Source organism: Cryptomeria japonica, chromosome 3, assembly GCF_030272615.1.
Source record: "Cryptomeria japonica chromosome 3, Sugi_1.0, whole genome shotgun sequence".
Lineage (NCBI taxonomy): Eukaryota > Viridiplantae > Streptophyta > Pinopsida > Cupressales > Cupressaceae > Cryptomeria > Cryptomeria japonica.
Genome location: NC_081407.1, coordinates 810,446,819 through 810,471,186, shown reverse-complemented (window position 1 = coordinate 810,471,186; position 24,368 = coordinate 810,446,819). Strand labels below are relative to the sequence as shown.

At 37.0% G+C, this 24,368-nt stretch overlaps 1 protein-coding gene across 6 annotated transcripts in view; it reads left to right on the top strand.

Annotated features, from left to right (window-relative positions):
* LOC131054391 (uncharacterized) overlaps positions 1–23,764 on the top strand; it is a 51,228-nt gene extending 27,464 nt beyond the window's left edge. For all 6 annotated transcript variants that reach the window (XM_057988906.2, XM_057988904.2, XM_057988908.1 and 3 more), the window contains 3 exons: positions 21,717–21,880; positions 22,481–22,739; positions 22,899–23,764. In XM_057988906.2, the coding sequence (XP_057844889.1) occupies positions 21,717–21,880; positions 22,481–22,739; positions 22,899–23,006 (531 nt within the window). In that variant the 3' untranslated portion in view covers positions 23,007–23,764. The remainder of the gene's footprint in view (positions 1–21,716; positions 21,881–22,480; positions 22,740–22,898) is intronic.
* The last annotated feature ends 604 nt before the right edge of the window (positions 23,765–24,368 follow it).

The following is a 24,368-nucleotide window of genomic DNA, read 5'->3' as shown; positions in this document are numbered from 1 at the left end:
TCTCAATGATTTCATTTATTTTCTCTTTCTAGTCCTTCGTCTTTGGATTTTGCTCTCATACCACTTGAGGATGTGCTCTCTATTAGATCTCTTTGTTGGTACTTGTAACTCCTCTTTAGTTCAGGGTAGCAACAAACAATGTAAATTGGGTGGTCGACAAACATGCACCATGCATTCCTGTTCCACATGATACTTTGCCCACATCTTTGATGACAGTTTTGATGTACACAAACTTCCTTTGAGTGAAGTTGGTTGTAGCTGTGTCGAATTAAACTCCCTTCCCATTAGTTTATGAACATTTGCCTTTCATCATATCATTCAATATATGATATTGGCTAGCCTTATTGAACAAGGAATAATTATTATAATAAATCTGGTTTATATCCCCATTCTTTGGCAGTGGTGGTGCAATCAAATTTGTGCCCTGAATCTCTTTTATGATTTCTAAGGTCATAACTACTAACTTCCATGCCAATGTTTCTTGTATTTCTAACTCTGCACAACTGATCTATAAAGTTACTCAACCCAACCACATCAACTGGTTTGTCTATTTTCTCTTCATGTACTGCAGACTTTAACCACATTGCTGGTGTGTACCACATTATACACCAAGCACTGCTTGGAAAAACTGGTCTTGTATCATAATCATATCCTTCTTCATTAACCAATAGTTGCATAATTTTTTTATATAGATTTCAAAATCACCCTCAGTCACTTGTCTTACATCATGGTCTTCATAGTTTGTGCTCATCTGTGGATCTCCATGTCATCTCTTAAAGTGTTCATAGTTTCCATGGTCTCCTTCTCTCTTCTACATCCATTTGTTGTTAGAGGTTGAGTTTCCATCAACATATCAGGAGGAGTTATGCTAAATGAATTTATCTTAGTTTTCAATGAAGTTGCAGCTTAACTTTTAGTCAGAGTATCACACATTGATTTCAAAGTGTGGAGACATGGCCCTTGTTGTTACTATGGTTGTTTATCATTATCTTCCTTTGTATGTTCATAATAATTGTTATCCCTCAGGACTGGACTTCAAATATGCATTTGCTTTTTCTATTCTTGCATGCCTAATATGTGCTCTGCAACTTGTAATGACCTCCATAATATTAAAATAAGAAATTACACATATTGAGCCGACTTGTTCAAAAGATATATTAATAGAGACAATAATTTTCATATTGGACATGAAATGTCTGATACATTACATTAGGAAAATAATTCCTTTACAAATAGACCATAAGGTCGAATACGTATTTTTGACAAGACGTACATTAATGATTAAATCTATTTAGTACTCCTTCCTGTAGGATCTCACAAAGGCGGGAACATCACTAGAGTGTTTTACCACCCCAACCATGAAGCTTACACTTGATTGGTATTCTTCGATTGAAGAATTCTCGACCCTACATGAAGGGCCTGGCATACTGAAACTGCACGTGTGATGGATTCAACATGAATATTTAACATTCTAATGCATAAAAAGATGCTAGTGTATGATGATATGGTATATTAACTATTAATTAATGATTAACAAGCTTTGGCCAAAGCATCTTTTAAGCCGTTATTGGTAGATAGGTTAAAAGTCGAAACCTATCATTTTGCTGTTACTCGTCCAAACATAATTTACTCTTAAAAGAAAACTAATTTAGATTCACGACTTCTAAAAAAATGACATAGTTTAACCCTTACTAAAAGATAATAAGTTTTCCATTATGGCCTGGACATGTCATCATTAACACCAAAACCAGACTATTAACAATAAAACCATAATTTAGCTTTTTTCATAAAAAATATTTTTTTTGAAAAAAATAAAATAAACTCAAAATATATACATAAATATATTTTAAAATAACTTTATATGAATAATCTATTTCATGTAAGAGAAGTCAAGATAGCATTTATATCCTTGCTAGTTAGGTAAAGAAGATATTTATCTTAAAATAGAGACATAGTCTTGTAATACACCATTCCTTTCTAATACTCTCCAATCTTTATCAAGAAAGAGATTAACATACATTATAATCTTTCCTAGAATATTAATCCTTTATAGATATTATAAGGTGTTTAATAAATCTATATCAACCCTTTTTATTAAGCCTCTATGCATTTATGACTATAGAAGCTTGCAAAAGGCATGTACATTATCGTGTGTAATTGTTGTGACCATTTCACACATCGCCCCATTTGAAATGGGGACCCCCTCTTTTTTTTGCTCGTTTTTCGCTCGCTTTTCGCTTCGCTTCTAGGGTTTTGTTAGTCAGTCAATTGTCTGGATTTAGGGTCAAGCCTTAGGGTTTTAATTGCCGTCTTTTCAGGACAGAATTCAGTCAGTTTTGAGAGCTTTTGAGCTTCCTTTTGTAGGATGCAATTTTGAATGCAATGATTTCACCAAAATGGTCTATTTTCAATTGGAATTTTTTTGAGTGCAGAGCTTAAATTTGTCTAAGTGTTGAAGATGAAGTGTGAATTTTTATCCAAATGAGTAATTTTGACCAAATTTTGACTTTTTTGATTTTTGATCCCGGGCATGGGGAATGATTTGTTTTCGCCTTGTGAAGTGAGTAAACTTGTGAAATCATGTTATTTTGGCCTGTAGGAGCAAAATCGCTCTTGTCCCTCAGTGAAGGACCGGAGCTCGTTTTCAAATATCTTACTGTCCCTGCAGAGTCAAAATGAATTTCGAATTGGAAGTGATGAGGAAGGGCGTGATCTTTCCGTTGAATATAAATTGAAGAATTTCACGAACACGGAAATGCCCCAGGGAGCAAAATCACTCCTGTCCCTTAGTGAAGGACCGGAGCTACAAATCAAATATTGCTTCGTCCTTGCAGGGTTTTTAATGATTTGACGATTTGAAGAGGTCCAAGGAGATATGTTTTACCAAATGAATATAACTTGAGGTGCCGTTGTGAATAAGAATGACTCAAAATGTAAAGATCGCTCCTGTCCCTCAGTCAGGGACCAGGGCGAAGTTCTTTGTAGTTCCCGTCCCTCTCAAAGGGACCAGAGCGAAGTTCTTCATAAGGCAAAATTCCGGCAGAAATCAAGCAAGTTATAAGTTTGAAGGCAAGAAAGGAGGTGAGTTGAACCCGTTGAAGATAAATTGAAGATTATGAAACGTCAACAAGGGACCTAAATACCTAAGTTCGCTCCTGTCCCTCAGGGAGGGACCAGAGCGATTTTTACTTTAGATGATTTTCTTGCTCAATTTGAATGGACCCCAAGGCATGGGTGAATGGAATGGAACATTACGAATCCGTTGAAGATAGTTTTCGAAGATGATAAAGTGAAATGAAGCCCACAAGGCCAGGATCGCTCCTGTCCCTCTCCAAGGGACCAGGGCGATATAATGATTATACTATCGTTCCTCCAAATTCAAGACTTTCTAAGACGAAGAACAAGGTGGCAAGGACGTCTTAAGGCATCTCCATCAAGCACAAAGCATCAAGGGTCGTCAACATTGAACGAATTACATCAAGACCCCCAGTTCGCTCATGTCCCTCAGGAAGGGACCAGAGCGATATTGAATATATTGGCCAATTCATGCAAAAATCACGTTAAGTCAAGACTTTACAAGGTCGTAAAAGGTTCAAGGCGTCCTTTGAAGGTCATATACCAAGGTGTTGAACGTTAAAATGCTACCAATTTGTACAAAAGGCCTATATCGCTCCTGTCCTTTGGACAAGGACCAAAGCGATTTTTACTAAAACACTCATGTCCCGTCAAAACCAAGACAAGGCAAGGATAGGCAATATCAAGGACGCTATTTCGAAGGCAATGAACAAAGAACCAAGATCAAAAGTTTGCAAATTTGAGCCAAGACACATGGATCGCTCCTGTCCCTCTCCAAGGGACAAGGGCGATGATCCTTCCAATGTTTAAATGTCTTGTGGAATTCAAGCGAAATGAGCATGGAATGAAAGAATAGCATTGTTTGTCCTTCACAAAGATGATTGAGGCTCGAATTTACAAAGGTCAAGGAGGAATTATGAGGATCGCTCCTGTCCCTCTCCAAGGGACCAGGGCGATATTTGCCAAAACACCTATTATCCTTCGAAGATCATAACAAAACAAGTTGCAAAGGGTCTAAAACGCCATTTGGAAGGCAATGAACGAAGAGTTAGAATCAAAAACGATGAATTTCAAGCTAGAAGACAAGGATCGCTCCTGTCCCTCTCCAAGGGACCAGGGCGATATCACATTTAAAGACATTCCTTCGCACAAACAAGTCAATCAAACTCGAAGGACCCAGCTAAAATGTCGATTTGAACGTGGAGATGAAGACTTTGGACGTCAAAAATGCAAAGATCAAGACCAAATTGATGGATCGCTCCTGTCCCTCAGTCAGGGACCAGGGCGATGAGGTATGTATATTTCATTTTCAAATTTTGGCGCCCAAAACAAATATTTTTGAATTTATTTTAAATGCTAAAATTCGATATGTTTTGAAAATTCAATTAAATGGCATTTAAATATTGCGCTTGGTATTATTTTATTATTTTGCCTTGTAAAAATCGAAGTCTATTAATTAAAAATGAAGGCATTTAATAATTAATTGTTAAATTATTAATAAAAATTAAATATTGCGCTTGGTATATAAAGGTCGGCTTTGTTATTTGTTTAAAAAATCGTTTAAATTGCCTTATTATTTACCAAGTTGGCCTATATGGGGGTGAGAGGTAAGCGCTATAAAAGGAGGGTGAAAATCTTCATTTTCACATTATCATTTTTTGCCATTTCACATGCGATTTGGAAGACAAAGGGAGAAGTGCGAAATTGAGTTCAAGTGCGAATTTCATTTCAAGTTAGGGGGTGCGAATTCATATCCAAAGGGAAGGCGCAAACATCATCCAAGGAGGTGCGAACTTGGTTTTCACTTGAGCGAATTGATAAAGGATCGATCATTTAAAAGAGATCACGTCAAGGACATACCAAAGGTGGCGAATTTGCCAAGGCATTAGAGAGTACGTCAAAGACTTGAAGGGTGGCGATATTGATAAGGAGGACATTTATTTGAAGATCACGTTGAAATATCAATTTTGCCTAGGCAAATTTTATTCATTTTGCATTCTAGAGTTAGCTCTCTATTGAGGTATGGCGATTTTTGCTTTATTGCTTTAATTTTGAACGTTAATCGTCATAGTCTAAATTTTGAATTTTGAATTTTGAATTCCTAGCCCAATCGTTTTATTTTAGGAAATGATAATTCAAGGACTTATCATGAAGTTTCCTAAAATATTCTCTAATCCATGTCATTTATTGCAAGATCTAGTTTCTCATTATGAAATGTTGTGTAGGTATGGCAACCCCAAAGGCGGGAGCATCGACCAGTCGTTCAGCTCTCATGAAAGAAGATCAGAAGACCGAAGAAGTGGAGACTAAGATCGTGTCCAAGTGGAGCAACATTGGAGATACAAACTTAGGCAACTTCAGCACTAAGAAGTTTCGAGAGGTCCCTTACATTGGCAAACCATCACCTGTCGCCCGGAGAATAATCGAGAGTGGCATCATTAAGGCGGCCGGCTTTCCTCTAGCTGTTCAGTGCCATGAGTTGATGATCGAGTGTGCTCGTCACTATGATCCACAGTCCAGAACGATCGTGTCCAAAGAGGGAAACACTTTGGCGTACCTTTCAGAGGAAGCTATAAGTGAAGCTTTCCATCTTCCAGAACACAGGGACATGATATACAAGAGCATAGAAGGAGCCAGATCAATGTACGAAGATGATCCAGATGCTTGTCTAAGCATTATCAATAAGAACTGGCTACTTAAGAGCCGTCCCCGTCTGAGCAAGGTCCCGAACACACCGCACAGGATTGATTTCCAGGAGGAGTACAGAGATTTAATTACTATGCTCAACCGAGTTACAGGAGCCCCTCACGCCTTCTATTTTGAGAAGTGGATGTTCTACTTCATCCAGGTGATTGTTCAAGGGAAAGGTACGATACATTGGGCTAGGATGATTAGCCATTGCTTAGACGTACACTTGAGGAGACTCAAGGCTACTAAGTCCTTCCACATGAGTTCATACGTCATCTATGCCTTGATTAGGAGTGTTGAGTACGCAGGACTACCTCACAGAGGAGTGATTGGAAGAGGACCCGGCGAGGTCAAAGCTTGTGATTCCTATGCCTACTTGCATCATCCGCCAGGGAGCAACTACAAGCTAGTTAATGATACCTTCACGATGAACATCACAAGGACGTTGCAAGGTGGGATTCACAACAGATTATCTCAAGATGCACAGGAATTAATCAAGAGGTACGGTGCTTGGTTTATTCAGTTTCCGAAGTTCACTTATATTAGAGTGCATGGATGTCCTTTACCTCCATACATGTTGCCGAGATATCCGACAGACAGAATTGTGTTACTTGAAGTAACAAGACAGTTGGCAGCATATGCGAAGGCATTCAGACACAGACATCAGAATGGAGTTCCAGTACCTATCATTTTGGGTAATTCAGTTGAGGTATGTCCTAATGCTTTAGCCATGGATGACGCAGAGAAGGAGTTAGCCTTGTATTCTTTTTCATCTTTTGCTTTGAGAGAAAGCTTTGATCCACATGGACATTTAGAGGAGACGGTCGGCAGAAGGTTTAGGCATGAGTACCAAATAGAAGATTTTATGATGAATCTCCTAGATGATCTTGAAGTGAAACGGAAAATGCATTCTAGATTGCCTTTGGATTTCATCAGGAAATGCAGGATTTATAGTGGCCGACCAAGCTCAGGACAGTGGCAGGCATATCCAGTCATCCTATGATCGAGAAAGCAAATCCATAAGGTTAGATTGGAATGAGCCCAAGGTCGTGGATCTAGATACTTTGATGGCTCCAGTCTTGTCTTGTACTCGCAGATGGGTTGACATACAACATCAGAAGTTGAGAGAACAAGGCATAGCTATGTCTTTCACGTTGGAAGAGAAACCTGCCGAAGGTGGAGCTAGTGTGAGTGAAGGCAATCCTAATCCTAGAAATTCAGGTGAAGGAAACCTTCGATGTGCCAGTGAGGGCAATCTCCATCTAAGAGGTTCGAAGAGGAAAGAGAGACCTGGAAAGAGAGAATCTTCCAAGAAGAAACAAGAGGCTAACAGAGATAGATCATCCGGTACATCTTCTAGACCAGAGAAGAGAACAATTCAAGTGGAAGATTCCATGGAGTCTATGGTACAGAATGACAGGCAGGAAGGAGGACAGGCACAGCATGGTTCACCAGATGGATCTCTCCAGGACTATGAGTTAGATGAAGATAAAGAAGACAATGCGATGACATCTCCTCCCAGACAAGAAGAAATAGTGCATAAAGAAATACAAGTTCAAGAGACAAGATCGGCCATCCCAGATTGGTTGAAGGAAAGATTAACCAAGGTGATTGTAGTAGAGGACGAAGATAGTGCAATTGATTTAGAGAGCCTTGTTGGACGTTCACACGAAGTAACAGAGAAGAGAAAGGCTACCAAGATGTCCAAAATGATTCGAGATGAGACTGGATCCAGAAAACTGCAGATAGCTACACCGGCAGTAGACAAATATGAAGGTGAGATCTTAGCAGAGGAATATGATATACAGACATTTGAGCTAGGACCATCTACAGCAGAGCAGACTTTAGATGACGCCACCGATTCATTTGAGGCATTGAAAGACAAGCTTAGAGAAGAAATGGAGAAGAACAGAAAGCTTGAGAGAGAGGTCGGTGCATGGAGGACTTATTTCAGTCACATCAATGAACCTTTGGGACGTCAGGATCCAGCTAGATCACCAGTGCAAGCACTTCCACTTCAATCAATCAGTGAGGCAGAAAGATTCAGGAACATGGTCCAACGTACAAGTAATTGGATGGATAGGTCTCATACAGTGGCCATAGAATTTGTAACAAGGATGATGAAGATTATTCATCAAGCTATCCAAGTTCTTGAGATAATCCACAATTTGATGATAACAGTAGCTGCATTTGCCCATACCAAAGATGTCATCATTCCTGTCTTGAAGGTAATTAGACACACATCAAGGAAAGTTTTAGCGCAAGAGAAGATCTTGGATGGAGAATCTCACAGTTTGTTTCAGTGGTCAACCTTACTCCATATGAAGAGTGTTTTCTTCGAGGACATCAGTGTTAGATGTGGCCAAGTTGAGGAGGTGATCAATCCGATCCAGGACAGAGTATTTGAGGTACTTCGTACCATTCTTGGCAGAAGGATCGAGGTCGAGACAGATGTGGATATGCAGGAATTAGAGGATAGAATCAAGGTCATCTTTTGCAAGGACGCTAATGTTACAGATGAACAATATGATCAGATGTTTGCCACCATGCTCTTGATTGAAAGAACAAAGGAACTTGAATCTACTTGGGACGCAGCTCTTCTAGATGCATTCGATCAGGTCATCCACTTGGAAGAGAGTATGAAGAATCTTCCCGAGATTCCAATTGCAGAAATCGAAGGAATCGTGACAAGATTTATTGCATATGCCAAAAAAGAACATTGGAAAGGGAATAAGATTCTAGATGAAAGGTTGTTATAGATGACATGGCATCTTATTTGTCATTGGTTTATGTCTCCTAGATTTTTGTGCCAAATTTAATATTTGGCTATGTATTTAATATTGTTCAGTAAAAAGGAGGCCATTTGTAACAAACCCTAATTAGGGTTTAGGTGTCATGATCTTGACCGTTGATCTACTTTCGATCTGGACCTTTCATTGTAATTGGGGATGCTATTTATACCCCCATTTTTCATTTCATTTGGAAATGGTTAGATATCAGAGAGTTTATTGTATTAGAGAGATTAGAGTTAGAAGCAATTTTATTTTGTAGCAAGATTGAGTTTTGAAGAGAGGAATTCAAGCAATTGTTGTACATGATGACTTGGAAATCAATAAAATATTGAAGTTATGGTGTTTCGTTGCAACTTTCTTGGTTATCTTCATGGTTGTTTAATCTACTTGAATCATGCTCAATCAAAGTAGTGTGTTAATTTGAAGGATATAGTGTGAGACTTGATTTTTGGTAGGATTCGCTTTCCATACCACTAGCTTCTTGCTGATTGTAGGAACGCCTTGCGTGGTCGACTGGAGAATACTTTGAGTCCCTTAATCTTCAATCGTTATTGTATCTTGGATATGTACCTTCGTGGTAGTGTCTTTGATCTTTGATGCATTGAATATCATTTTGTTACCTTAGAAGATCGCATCAATTTCAATAGAGTTGTTACCTTATGGCAAAATTGAAATTGGTTGAATCTTGCCAAGTCTTGTCTACACGACGTCATTCTTAGGGTTAGATTAGACTAGACCTCTTTCAAACCCTACTCTTTTGTTATTTTGAAAAGTTTCTTTAGTTTTAGTAAAATCTTGAACTTTCGGAATGCGTAAGACCCCTTGAAGGAAACAGCAAATCACATCATACCGCTAGAAGCTTGTCCACACGTAGAGACCCTACTAACCAGAACCTTGGAGTCATCCTAACTGATCCTTTATGCGAATCTTCAGCAGTTAGAGGCTTTTTCTCAAGAGAGGATAAGATGCCTATTGGTATTTTATTCTGTGTATGATGGTGTATAAAATACACGTCAACAGTAATCTAACTATTTTATTAAATGTAACAATCAGTTTCCAATCTGATCAGTTACTTTAACCATGTACATCCAGCTTGAGCCAAAGTAGGAGCTTTGAATAGAAAATGATAATTATGAAAACTAAAACCTTTCCTAAAATTCTCCTTGTTTCAAATTGATATTTTTGCAATAGGGTAAGGACACCTATATAAAAATAGAATTAAAATGAATACTAAGATCTGCTCAACATGCATGCAAAATGTGGAAGCATAGACATTCGACTTGTAGTCGTAACCCATTAATTCCAACAACTACAATTAGCAAGAGATCTGACATTGTTGAAGAGTGAAACAATTCAAAAACCATGGTAGATATTACTGGATTTTACATGCCTGTGAAGAGATTCATGGAAAGAAGAAAATACAAACGTATCAAGACTTCAATGGTGGAAGAAAGCAATAAAAGAAATAGAAGATTTGCATTTTCCCCTACCTGTGCCGAAATGGGAGCTTAGGAATAGAACAAAGACATCCATCAAAGGTTATGGGATCGTTGACAAAAGTTGGTGTTGAAACTGCTCGGAAAGACATGCTTACAAAATATGAAAACATGACAAGTATTCAAAGTTCAAACTGTTGACAAGAGGAGATAATGGGAGAGCAACAAATAAGTATAAAATGGATTTTTTGAAAAGGCTTCAGAAATTTATCAGAAAGCATAACAAGCAAGAGTCTGCCATACTTTTGCAAACCTTACCCAAACTACCGACTCATGCCAAAATGGTATTCCTAAACAAAGTATGGGTATTTAAAATACATTGCATGCAAAAAGTGAAAGCACAAACAAGGCGCACAAACATATGGAATGCATGCAGGGTATGCACATAATGGATTTGGTGATAAAGCTTTCGTAGCATTCATGCAAATGTAAAATAGAGGGTCTTTGGTTGATCTGTAGATCAATGTAAGATTGTATCTTATCACCAAGTCATGGAAAGAAAGCAAGAGTATTTACAGGTTGGAGGGACCAAGTCTTGAGCGTTTTCCAATCAAAAACTCATGATATGACCATCTACACGAAATACGTTGTTCAAACAATATTCTAATACCCATGGATCATGGAAATAAAATGCAGATTGTTAATCATATATGACTGACAATGCAAACCATTGATATATTCATGCAACAAAGTAAACAAATTACAGAAACTAAGCAAACACTTATCTTAATGATTGTTTTCAATCTTTGGTATAGTCCATAATTTGTCCTGCAATGGTGATCTTCTCCTAGATTTTCAGCTTCTGCGTACTCTTTGCCTCCCCTCTTCTTTTTCCCACCTTCATATTTTTATTTCTCCAAAAAAATGCCCAATTTACGAAGACACAAAATGCCCCCCATTATACTCGCTCGCCTCCTCAAAAGAGTCTTCTTTGAACGTTTTCATGCCCCACTAAGAGTGGATACGTCTTTCTTCCCTGACTATCTTTAGCCTGGATACACTTCATTCAAATAGTAGGGGGCTAGAGTAACGCTAAAATAGTTCTAGAATCGAGCTAGAATAACTTAATGGCATCAGTGCCCTACTATTCTAAGGATCCGTGAATTAATTAACCTGCTAGAGATAGCTAGAATAAGCTAGAATAACCACCCTGCTTCACTTCCCTGGTGAATAGTAGGAGCCGACCCACCCCTCAGTGTGCATTCATAGGGCCCCCATGCTGCTCGATTCTAGAACAACTATTTGCCCCCGCCCAATCGAGATACCTCCCCCCAATTCTAAGTTTAGCCACTCCATTAATTTGTAACCAATGTTATTAACTTTTTAATATTTAAGAAAGTTCTCTCTTTTATCAAAAGATAATTTTTAACATATAAGAGAATAAAATAGAATGATTTAAAAAATTTCTATTCTTTTAATAATAAAAATAATCTATACTTTCTTCATACAACCATGAAAAGGAATACACCATTCACACACAAAGACACTGAATAATGTCTAAGTTTTTGTGTGTTCCATCACAACCGTACGATTTCAACAAGCTAGGATCTTTCTCTCCTGACAATGTTCTCTCCCTTGTGGTGTGTTGACCTATCTGTCACACTCATAAAAACAACACTAACACATTAGTCCTTGTTATAATCCCTAAAATAAAATCCAATATTATACATGTCAATATATCTTTCATCAACATAATTAACTTTAATTGTTTTAAATCAACATAATCAAATGAAATATATTTAGTCCAAAAAAAATGTGTTGTGACACAACTCAACTATGGTGAAAAGTGGGAAATATGTCAGGTATAATTTGTGTAAAATGAGTATGGAATTCACTATATGGATTGTGTTTACACCTTACCAGTCATGTTTGGATTTTCTCAGCTGAGTGCAGCCCAGTTGTATATTTGTATATAATTCCTTGTAGTATACCATTTAATATATCTTAAGAACCAGAGAGGCATCTCATAATTTTGTTCCATTACAAATAACTTTTGCAAGGCAAATTCTGCCACTGCCTATAGGACTTTATCAGAAGCTTTCCTACACAACTATACCTCCGACTCCTACATTACTTGGATTGTCTTTAGAGGCTGTCAAAATTGAGTTTTTCCAGTTCCTCCTAGGTGGCTCCCATCTTTCTTAGCGTCTTTCATTTTCACCAGGACCAACTCTTTTATCTAGATGTATATATTATAAAATTCATTATATATAAAAGATCTATGTTAGAAATATGATTTGTTTTGCACATCCAAAAAAAACTACCCAAATGCAGTGTTATTAAAATTAAAGTTCTTCGCATAAACCAAATTCTATAGGAACAATAGGAAGGAGTGCAAAATAATGAATGTACGAGGGGTGATTAGAGAGCGAAAGAAACTTTGGAAAGTCTAAAGAGCCCTTCGAATGTCAATGCAGACCATTTGCAAGACAAAATGGAGATGGTGAATAAGATGGGAAAAGTCTAAACTGTCATGACATCTGAGGCCGTTAAGAAACTTGTAATGGCTATTGAGCTGCTGCAAAATAGTTACTCTGTAGCTCACTGTTGAACTGATCAACCATGATTGAGAGGATCAAGTGACTGCCTGCAGTATATTCTCCTTCATGCTGGAAAAAGACTTGATGAGATTTTTGTGAGACATTTTAGTAGATCCCTTGCTTTAAAGGCATTTCCTGTGATGAGTCAAGGAGAATGTGTCATCAATTATGTAACTATTAAGGAAATAATACAGATCCTGAAAGTTTCTTTCCTGTCACATCATTTGTTTGCGGATAAACTGTTTTTGAAAAATATATGCAGAAGCAAAACAAGAGATATTTATGTCCGATTGTTTGAGCTCTTGTTTGCTCAGTGGTGAGTCAAGTGAAATCCTGGAATCCATAGAGTTAGCATAAATGGTGCTATATTTGAAAAACAGACCACTTACCCCTTGGCAATCTATGTGCTTTGATTTTTTATTTCATGGTAATGCATATGTGCCAAACTTATAGATGCATAGTAACATGTAAATTTCAAATCTATCATTAACATATTTTTAGTAATTAAGTATTTTTATATTTTATAGACTGAAGGGTGCAAAGGTTTTTTGGACAAATGGATGCTTATCAGATTTTCTTTTACATGCTCACTCTTTCCTAGACCATTTTTAATGTGATGTTTGAAGTGAAAAAATAATGATTATATTTTTGTGTCTGATTTCATTTTCCAATTTTTGTGTCTAAGCATGGGTATGTATGAGATTGGCTTTGTAATTTGGGATACGACAATTATTTGTTTGCCACCATGGTGTATTTCCTTTTCCAAGAAGATCATGTTCGAAAAGAAATACACTTTTCTTCTTTTCTGTCAAGAATCAAGATGAACAAATTTACATACATGGAAAAGTTTAGAACATGATGATGATGATTTGTAGATATGCAAAATATTTTTCCATACCAACTTTATCATTTGAAGATATGAAAACATATTTATCTTATTCACAAGCAGTGGAATCAAGGATTTGTTATTGAATAATATGACCATAAGGAGCCTTCATTAACATCATTGGCCGCCCAAGTGGTTTGGGATGGCATATCGATATATATTTGAAAATCCAAACATGTGGCAGGAAGAACACAAAATTGATCAACACTTGCAAATGGAATAGATATTCTTATTTCCAATCATAAGCACAGAGAAATGAAGCTTTTATTATAATTCTTTAAGTTTGTAAAATTTATTGAAGTAATTAATGTTTATTTAATAGTAATTTTGTAATGTTAGCTAGTTTATCAACTTTCTATTTCTGCACTTTAGTTGACGATTGTTTCGTTGTTTTGTTTAGAAACATTGTTATGTAATTTCCTTTATATGGAGTCTTTCATCTCCATTTCTGAAATATCAATTTACCATTTCGTTGTATCAGAGCTGGTAAACCTTTTTTTTTGGCAATTTTTTTTTTTAAATTTGTGGTTAAGCCCGAAAACTTATTTTCAAAAGTTCTATTTTTGATTTTTTTTCTAAATAAAATTAAGGTATTTATGACAATTTTTTTTTATAAGGCAAATTGAAGCAACTTGTAGAAGGATTTCGAAAATTCGTAGAGAATTTCTGAAGTGTGAAATCATGTTTTATTTCGTGTTGTTTTTTTGAAGAATCGCGTGGGTTTCATTGCGGGCGCCTTTTCTTTCTGTGGAACACGAAAATCTTTCAGGGCCATGCCATTTTTTCTAGTTGCATTCTTTTTCTTTTTGCCGCATTTTTTTTTGCTGCTGCAAAGATTGTATTTTCCTCCTACCGCAGTGGTTTTGCTGTTTTCCACACGTTTTGGATTTCTCTTTGGTGCATGACGTTTTTACAGACATTTTTGTCAGCGTGCATGTGTTTTTCCATGTGCGAAGAAAGTTCTCTACAAGTTCTATTTTCGCATTGACGGGTTCTGCTCATTTTTCTGCAATAAGGGTTTGTTGCCAGTGTGCAGTTCTTCCTGCGACTCTTCATTGTTTTGACAAGAGTCTTTTGTTTTCTGTGAAGAAGGGTTTTCTGATTCGACAAGGGTTTCCTTGTCAAGTGTTATTTCCTGACAAGGGCTAGGGTTTTCAGAATTTGTGACTTCGTTTTTTGGGCATGTGACAGAAGTTTTAACTGCTAGGGTTTCTCAAACTGGCTGTTGTTTTTGACTGATTTTTGGATAAAATTAGTTTTTTTGCTCTAGGATCCGTGCCTTGGGCTACATGCCAAAGTTTTGACCAAAATAATCAAATTTGTTTCATTGCTATTGTTTTACCTCATTTTTTGTGCATTGGAATATGGGAGGGATGGTGTTGTTGACCAACATCATGTTGGAAAGCAGTTAGCGTTTCAACGACAAAAATTACAACAAGTGGAAACAACTCATGCTGACCATATTTGAATACTAGTGTCTAGACCAGATTGTTCTAGGTAAAACTGCTTGTCCCTCGGTGACAGGAAAAGACTAGGACAATTTCGATGAGTGCAATCGAGAAGCGGTTATGCTCATTAAGTTGTCAATCACCAATGACATGCTTGCAAAAGTGTTGTTTGGCAAGATAGCTGCGGAGATTTGGATGCATCTGAAGGATCTTCATGAAACGTCAAACAGGGTAGAGCATTCTTTTTAAAGAATATGTTAGTTTTAATCATGATGAATGATAAGATGTCATTGCAAGAGCATCTTACGAAGATCAAGGATATTCGTGATCAACTGGAGGCTATTGGTCGCAAGATGGAAGAAGAGGATATGGTGGTTATAACGTTGAAAAGCTTATCATGATCCTACAAACACTTAATTGAAATGTTCAACATTACATCCATGAATGTTGACCTGAAGTTGGCTGACCTATGCAATAAGTTTTTGTAGCAGGATGCATGGAAACAACAGTTTGGGAGCTGTACCGAACCATCCATTGCAAAACAAGCGTTTATTGCCAAAGCCAAAGATAAAGGCAAAGGCAAAGGCAAGTCCTTTCAGCCAAAAGGACAAAACAAAACTGAGGACAAGTCCAAGAAAGTTATCATGTGTCATTATTGTGGAAAGCTTGGCCACATGAAGAAACAGGGCAAAAAATGGTTGATTGATGAAAAATCCAACCAGGGAGGGTCTTAGCGGAAGGCCAATGTTGCAAAGCATACTAAGCAGGAGTCTGCCTTTTATGCATTTATGGCCAAAAGACCAAGTTAAATCATTTGCTTGGTACATTGATTCTAGAGCTCCTCGACATTTCATACACAAAAGAGATTGGTTTACAGAGTACAAGGCTTTCTCCAATTCTGTGATCTTAGGAGGTGTTTAAGAGTATACAGTTGTCAGCAAGGGCAATGTTCAGATTACTTCTGGTGGGAGGAATCTCATATTTCTTAATGCATACTATGTTTCGGGCATGAAGTTCAATCTTCTTTTGGTTAGTCAGATGATGCGACATTGTCCGAAGTTGGATGTCGTCTTCAGTGCACACAAGTGCCACATTGTTGATAAGGAGTACAAGAAGACAATTGCAGTTGGCCTCTCATGGATTGTACAGGCTAGTTGATATTGGTGAGTCTCAGAAGATTGCAATGGCTGCAAAGAGTTCTTCCATCAACACTCTTTGGCATCAATGGTATGGGCATCTCAACCTATCTTATCTCTCTTAGTTACCTAAGATTCAACAACAACCACATGGTGTATGTAGAGCTTGCCAAGCAAGGAAGAAGCATCAAACTCCATTCTCAATTGGACAAAGTTGGTTCATGTAGATGTTAGTGGACCAATGAGTACGACATCGATCACTGATGTTAGGTATCTTCTTTTGTTTGTCGATGATTTTAGTAGAAAAATGTGGGTGTTTCTTCTCAAAGCAAGATCATATGTGCTTAATGAATTTCAAAAGTTTAAAGCATTAGTTGAAAAAGAGTTAGGACATCAAATCACAACTCTCAGTTTAGATAGTGGGGGTGAATTTTGTTCCATCGAATTCACAAACTTTTGCGCTAAACACGGTATCAAGTGTCAATTTACCACACCCGATACCCCTCATCGGAATGGTGTTGTTGAGCGGAGGAACCGAACCATAACAAAGATGGCTTGGTGTATGCTAGAAAACAAGAATGTGCCTAAGAAATTTTGCAGTATACCTTCTAAATCGGTCTCCCACACAGGCCATTAAGAAGATGACTATTGAGGAAGCTTGGTTTGTGAGGAAACCAAAACTCAACCACTTCAAAGTTTTTGGTTTGATAGCATATGTTTGCATTCTAGCTGCCAAGAGAACTAAACTGGATTCCAAAAGTCAAAAGTTGATGCTTACAAGCTACAATGACAATCATAAGGCCTATTGGCTGATTGATGTGGACATTGATCTACTCACATTTATTAGAGATGTGCTTTTTGATGAAGAAGTTGGGTCTTTTTTGCTGAAAGGAGGGATTTTGATGATTCTGAACTTGAAGTTGTGGAATCTCCTAGGCATGGCATTGTTCCACCAGAGTTTCCTCAAGATAATTTGGATCAACATCTAGATGATTTTATTCTAGTCAGCCCAAGTCATGTTGATACATTTGATTTGGAAGTAGATGGTTTTGCTCTCCGTCCTAAGTTGTGGGAAAAGCTTATCGGTGATGTTCGGGATGATTAGCTTGTTGAGGGTAGATCTTCTAGAGGAAAGAACAAGAAGAACACAAGCAATTTTAAAACAATGCGAGACACGCAATGGATTTCAAAGAATTGATGTTGTTCAATTAATCAAGGAGACAAAGCTCCTTTAAATAGAGTTACAAAGACGATGTTTCTAAAAGAAACAATCGTTCACTAGAGGCGAAATTAGAAACAACTTAAATGACCATTAATAACACAAAGAGAAAGATATTATTCTAATACCCTCCCTTAATGGTCATCATTCTAATTACCAAGAGAAATAACAGAGAAGGCTGCCCCCTTCTTCTCAGAACATGCTGCAACAGAAGACAAGAGCCTGCCACTAACTTTGCCACTTGAGATGAGTCTGCCACCAACCCTCCCAGAAATTGCAGAACTTCTAGAGATACCCAAAACAACACCAACCGTCCAACCTGATGTTGGAGAACTGTTCCTCCCTGTAACTAGAGACACACTAAGAACAGTTGTCACGATTTTGAGGAAAAAATCGGCAAACCCTCCAAACTATTGCAGATGAGCAAGATGCCCGAAAAATAGACTGCAAACAAGAGACTAGTGCTGATGTTCGCACAACAACTCCAGGTGCGATTAAAAACAGACTGCAGCAAAGTACAATTTTTGAGGAAAAAATCATAAACCCTCATGATTTTTTTTTTTTACAGGGACAAAAAATATTTAAAAACCCACAGATAATTTTTAGGACAAAATTATTAAAACCCACAGATTTTTTTAAGGGAAAAAATATTGAAACCCATCAGAATTTTTTTTTAAGGTAAAAAAGTATTAAAAACTGAAACAAACATCGATGGCCATAAGCCATCTTTGCATTTTTTGAGGCACGAAAAACGAGGTACTGAGAAGATGCTAAGCGCACAAAACTTGACTGCCTTCCAACATCAAGTTGGTCAATGATGCCATCTTGCACGTTTCCGAATACACGGAAAACGAAAAAACTGAGAAGAGGCGTTGGCACAGAATTCAATAAATTCGAATCCCAATGCAAAAACAGAGGCAGATGCAGGTACAAACTTAAAAAAAATGAAGTACGACGGGCACGAATTTCAAGAAAAAAATTCTGGCTGACCCAGAAAAATCCGAAGACAACCCAAAAATCCTTGTGAAAAAACCCAGAACGAATCTGCTGTCGGAATTTGGATCCGTTGGCTCGAAAATCGAGGCACCCAGAAAATTCTGATGACGACCCAGTTGAGGTCTCGAAAAACCCACCACGAATCTGTACTCAGAAATTTTTTTCGACCGAATCTGGAGGGTCAAAGCCCTAGCCGAAAATGCAGATTTCCGTACAAAAATGGCAGAAAAATCTGCAGGCGGGAAAAAATGCGACGCGTGGTTGCGCGAAATGCAGGAGAGACGGGTCGCGGGAGAGGGCAGAAAATAGCCAGAAAACCCTAGTAGCAATTTCGAATAAACAAATAAATTTTTCAAAAAAACTGTTAAAAATTCATGACGAATTTTTAATTGAAAAATTATTTCGAAAATAACCAAGGCTCTGATACCATAAAACAATGCGAGACACGCAATGGATTTCAAAGAATTGATGTTGTTCAATTAATCAAGGAGACAAAGCTCCTTTAAATAGAGTTACAAAGACGATGTTTCTAAAAGAAACAATCGTTCACTAGAGGCGAAATTAGAAACAACTTAAATGACCATTAATAACACAAAGAGAAAGATATTATTCTAATAAATTTTGCTCTTATGGCCAACATTCAGAGTGTATATGAGCCCAGACTTATTCATAGGTGAAAGGTAAACTTGAATGGGAATAGGCTATGGAAGTTGAACATCATAGTCTTCTAAAGAATAACACTTGGGTTTTGTTAGATCTTCCATCCGGGAAGAAACTCATTGGCTGCAAATGGGTCTATAAAGTGAAGTACAAAGCTGATGGAACACTTGATAAATACAAAGCTTGGTTGGTGGTTAAAGGCTTCTCACAGAAAGAAGGCATTGATTATGTGAAAACCTTTGCTCTTACAATAAAGATGAGCACCATCCAGTTGGTTCTAGCCATTGCAACACAGCCTGGTTGGAAAGTCCATCAAATGGATGTGAAGTTTACCTTTCTTAATGGTGATTTGGAGGAAGAGATCTACATGATGCGGCCTCAAGGTTTCAAGGTTGCAGGCAAAGAACACCAGGTATGCAAACTAGTGAAGGTTCTTTATGGCTTGAAGCAGGCCCCTAGGGCATGGTATAATAGTATATCAAGATTGATCAGTACTTGGTTGAACAGGGCTTTCAGAGAAGTCCTTTAGATCCTAACTTGTATGTCAAAAGTGCTAGTAATGGCATCATTTTTCTTGTCATCTATGTGGATGATATCATCATTATTGGTAATGCAGCACAATTGCTTGAGCAAATCAAACTGAATTTGTGTCAAGCATTTGATATGATAGATTTGGGACTTTTGCATTATCGTCTCAGTGTAGAGGTTTGGTAGGCAGGTGGTAGCATATTCATTTCTCAGTCGAAGTATGCCAGGAGTTTGTTGAATAAGTTTAGGATGACAAATTGCAAACCTTCATCTACACTAGTGGAGAAAAGGTTGAACTATCAGCCAAATCAGATCCACCTGTGGTCAATGAGTTGGCATCTAGGCAACTAGTTGGCAGTCTCATCTATCATACATCCACTAGACCTGATCTTAGTTATGTTGTGAGCTATATATCTCGTTTCATGACAGCCCCTAAAGCAGAACATTGGGTTGCAACGAAGTGTGTACTTTGATATGTGAAAGGGACACTTGACTTTGGCATTCTGTATAGCAGAAGCAAAAACCCTCGATTGATTGGTTTTATAGACTAAGATTGGGCTGGTTTTTTTGATGACAGGAAGTCAACTTTTGGGTATGTCTTCAGTCTTGGTACCGGTGCAGTCAAATGGACCAGTAAGAAGTAGCAGGCAGTAGCTCTTTCCTTGATAGAAGCAGAGTATCAGGGAACTATTGAAGCAGCATGTGAGGTAGTATGGTTATGGAGGATGCTTTTTGACATGAAAATGTCTCAAGCACCTTCACCCTTGTTTTGTGACAATCAAGGGGTGCTGAAACTTGCCAAGAATCCAATCTTCCCTGAGCGATTCAAACACGTAGAGCTTCTTTGTCATTTCATCCTACAGCTTGTTGAAGATGGAACTATGGTCTTGCAGTATGTTCCAACTCAGGACGAGACTGCAAACATTCTCACCAAGTCTCGTTGCCTAGACAAGTTTGTATAATTTAGGAGGCAAGTTGTTGTAGTTGATAGGATGACCATTAAGGGAGGATATTAAAGTTATTAATGTTTACTTAATGGTCATTTTGTAATATTAGTTCGTTTAGCAACTTTCTATTTCTGCACTTTATTTCACAATTGTTTCGTTTAGAAACATTGTTATGTAATTTCCTTTATATGGAGTCTTTTGTCTCCATTTGTGAATATCAATTTGCCATTTCAAAATTCTTACCATAAATGCTCAACTCTAATAATTGTCTGGCCATGTACAAGTTAGAGGAGTTGTTGTCTTAAGTGCACATGATCGGCTTAAATTAGAGAATTAGTTGATTGTAGAGTCCCTTGAATTTGATTTTCAAGGTTCATTTGGCATGACTAGTGCAGATGTTTGGGAGTTAAAAGTAACTTAAAGTGGTTGTACTTAGAATGTTGATTTAGAAATTTAGTATTTAAAAATAGTTTTGAAATTGCAAATTTGATTATTGTTTTCTCTCTCTATTTCATTATTTAATGATGGCATTTTCTAGTTTCATTAATAAAATTATAAAAGTGAATGTAGAAAATTATTTCAAGATTTTCCAGGAAGTATTTAGCTCAGTGCCAAATACTATTGGTAGGCCTTTTAGGGACCATTTCATACATTGTGAGAGCTTTGGGTTGTTACGTTTACGAGTTGGACTTAATCTTTTACATTTGATCTTGGGCTTTTGCTGGGTATTCAAAGTGGTATTGTCTTTATGCCGATCCTCTGAATTGAAGAGAATCACTCCTAGTTAATTGAAGAAAATGTGCTAAGCTGCTGTATCCGTAAATTTCTAATCCCATTACGATAGATGTTGTTTCAACTTTATTAAATTGGGACAAGAAAGAAAAGGTGGTGACAGTATCAATTCTCTTTCCAGTCTCCTCTTAATCTCTTTTATGAGTAATTATGTTCTCTAGCCTATTAAGATATTATCAAATTAGTGAGATAGATTGGAGAAATTGTTACAATGGATCTATAAATATCTGGGGTAAAAAATATCTAGAAGCAATAGCTGAAGACTGCCAGATTTACTTGAAGATGGATGCAATTTAAGTCTTTAACGTTTTTGTGTAATGAGGGCTTGTTGTTGTTATTGCACATAAAGGAAATTTGAGATGTGATATTAGTAATTTTTTATGCAAATTCTACCATGATTTCTTTTGAATATTGTTTTTCTATGGTATTACTATTTTAATAGCTTGAATGTTGTGAATGTTCTGTGTAATGTGATATTGCCATTGAATTAAAATTTCTTTTCTATGTTGCCAGTTTCTTTTTGATGCTGCAGCAGCACATTGTGTTGAGATTGCAACCCATCGCCATGGATGCTGTGTGTTGCAACGATGTGTTGATTTTTCAACTGGAGCCCAGCGGAATCGTTTGGTAGCTGAAATAGCTGCCAATGCATTGGTCCTTTCGCAGGATCCTTTTGGGTAATTGTTCTGCATTAATCTTTATCAGGCTGGTTTTATGCAGCATTCATTAAGTTATTTTAAAAGATTGGATTATTTTAAGACTTATGCTTTTGTAGTATCTAGATTCTATATCTTGTTTTGCATTTGAAACTAGAGCATTGTCTTTGCTGTAATGCATAATAAGCTTCTTTCAAATTCACTAATTTTTTTGTTAAAAGGTTGGATTGTTTCAAGGCTTGTTTTTCTGTAATATCTTTATCTTTTTATGCATTTGAAAATAGAGTATTGCCTTGCTGTAATACTCAAATTTGGAAATCTTCCTGACATTCAATATTAGTGTTTGGGCTCAGTGTATTTGGTAACCTAAGCATACATTGAGAAATATGTCTATTGGCTTTTTGTTGTGCAGATGTAATTTGGGAACTTTAGGTTATGAAACAGTGATTTAGAATCTAGATAGCTATTATGCATTTCCAGAAAGATGTGAACCCCGATTTCTTTGTTTTTTATTGCTTATGGTATCTTGCTTGGATGCTAAGATGAATGTGTCATGATGGCACAAGCTGCAAAGATATTCACAATTGGATATGCTAAATCATTTTTTGTTCTTTTCTGCAGAAACTATGTTGTACAATATATTTTGGATCTTAAAATTCCATGGGCAACTGAAGATGTAATGGATCAACTTGAAGGGCACTATGCACACCTTTCTATGCAGAAATTCAGCAGTAATGTAGTTGAAAAATGTCTTAAACTTTCTGAAGAAGAGAAACGTGCAGATATTATTCGAGAACTTATCAGTACTTCTCGTTTAGGGCAGCTTTTACAAGATCCATATGCTAATTATGTTGTCCAATCTGCCCTTAATGCCTCGAAGGTTCCCCTCAAACCTTTTAATTTCTTTCCTCTGGACCATACCAATTGAATCAGGAAACAATTTTCTGATACTATTTTGTAGACTTGGTATAGATTCTGTTCTTTATTCAGTTTGATTATTCACGAGGAATCTAATAATTTCCTCTGTTTCTGGATCCAGGGGGCTCTTCATTCTGCTTTTGTTGAAGCCATCCGACCACATTTACCAGCATTGCGAAGTAGTCCATTTGGGAAGAGAATCCTTTCACGTACCAATTTAAAGAAATAATATTTGCATTTTAAGATGTCATCATGTCCTGCCTTGACGTCTTTTAAACAACTCTGGTACCCATTGGTGTTTTGTACGGTGCCACTGTTTTTGTAGATCTAGTTTACAACTCTTGTTGAAGTGACCATTTTTGGCATGTAAAAATCAAGTGTTTGATATTTAACAATCTAATAATAGATGATGTGAGCTACGGAATTGTATTTGATAGATTGAAGGGGAAAAATTGCCTGTCCCAGCTCACTATTGTACAACAGTCTAAACTCTTCATTTGCTCCTCAAATGAATACATTGCCAACTAATAGGCCCCTTATTATTAGATTTTTGCCACCTGTCCTTTGTGTTGGTACCAGGCAATGGGGCCATTTAGTCTTCTCTCATCTATGGTTCTGTGAAGGAGAAGAATTTTAAAATTTATAAAAGGTGGCTATAGGTGTCAAGCATACATAAAGATTAAGTTTTCTGTCAAGTAAAACATTGAGCTGCTGGCTTGCCAGGAAAACGGAAGTTTCAGCCAAACAAATGTATGTCATATGAGAGGCCTTCTACTAGGTTGATTGTAGATTGGCAAAATTGATATGGAATTTCTGTAGCCAGGTTTGTATGAGTATAACTTTATCTGGCTGGTTATAAAAGAAGCTATTTTCAGACTTATTCTTGTTACGTCCTGGATATTTCATTGCTGGGGCTGTACTGTTGTACTGTAGAACTATAACTTATAAATTTGAATGTCTGGTAGTTTTTTTTTTGTATTGCCCTTAGATGACATCTTCATCTTATTGTGTGGAAGGAACACCAGGAAATGACAAAGTAATAAAATATAGGAGCAGCTATAGAATATGGTCTTCTTTATTCAGGAGGATAGGTTTGAGTGTTACAAGAGCTCTTAACAATATATAAAGATTCTTAACATTGTTGCCTAATTGTATTTTGGTTCTCAAGTTATGCATTTAATCATAAGATCAAAATGAGGTCCAAGTAAATAAGTTGATTCGAGACACAGCAAGAAACTAGGTGACATGGAAATTCAGTGCATGACTTCTTCCATGTAGTAAAAAATGTTGAAAAAATACAAAATGCATAGAATTGAAGTACATGGAGAAGTAGTAGTAGCTTTTCTCCCAGAGCTTAAATCTGATCTTGTGATGCATGTGTCTTTTCATTTACAATCCTAAATGTAATCCACTGATTGCACTCATTGCAAGAATGGAAATTATGGCTGTATTTCACGAGGAGTGATGCATGGTTAATACGTTCATGCATGTTAAATGCTGCCCAAAGGTCATGCCTAAGGAAATTTAATTGTGGATTTTTTAAAATTAAATAAAAAATTCTAGTAGCCTGCCCAATAATAGAATGATGGTC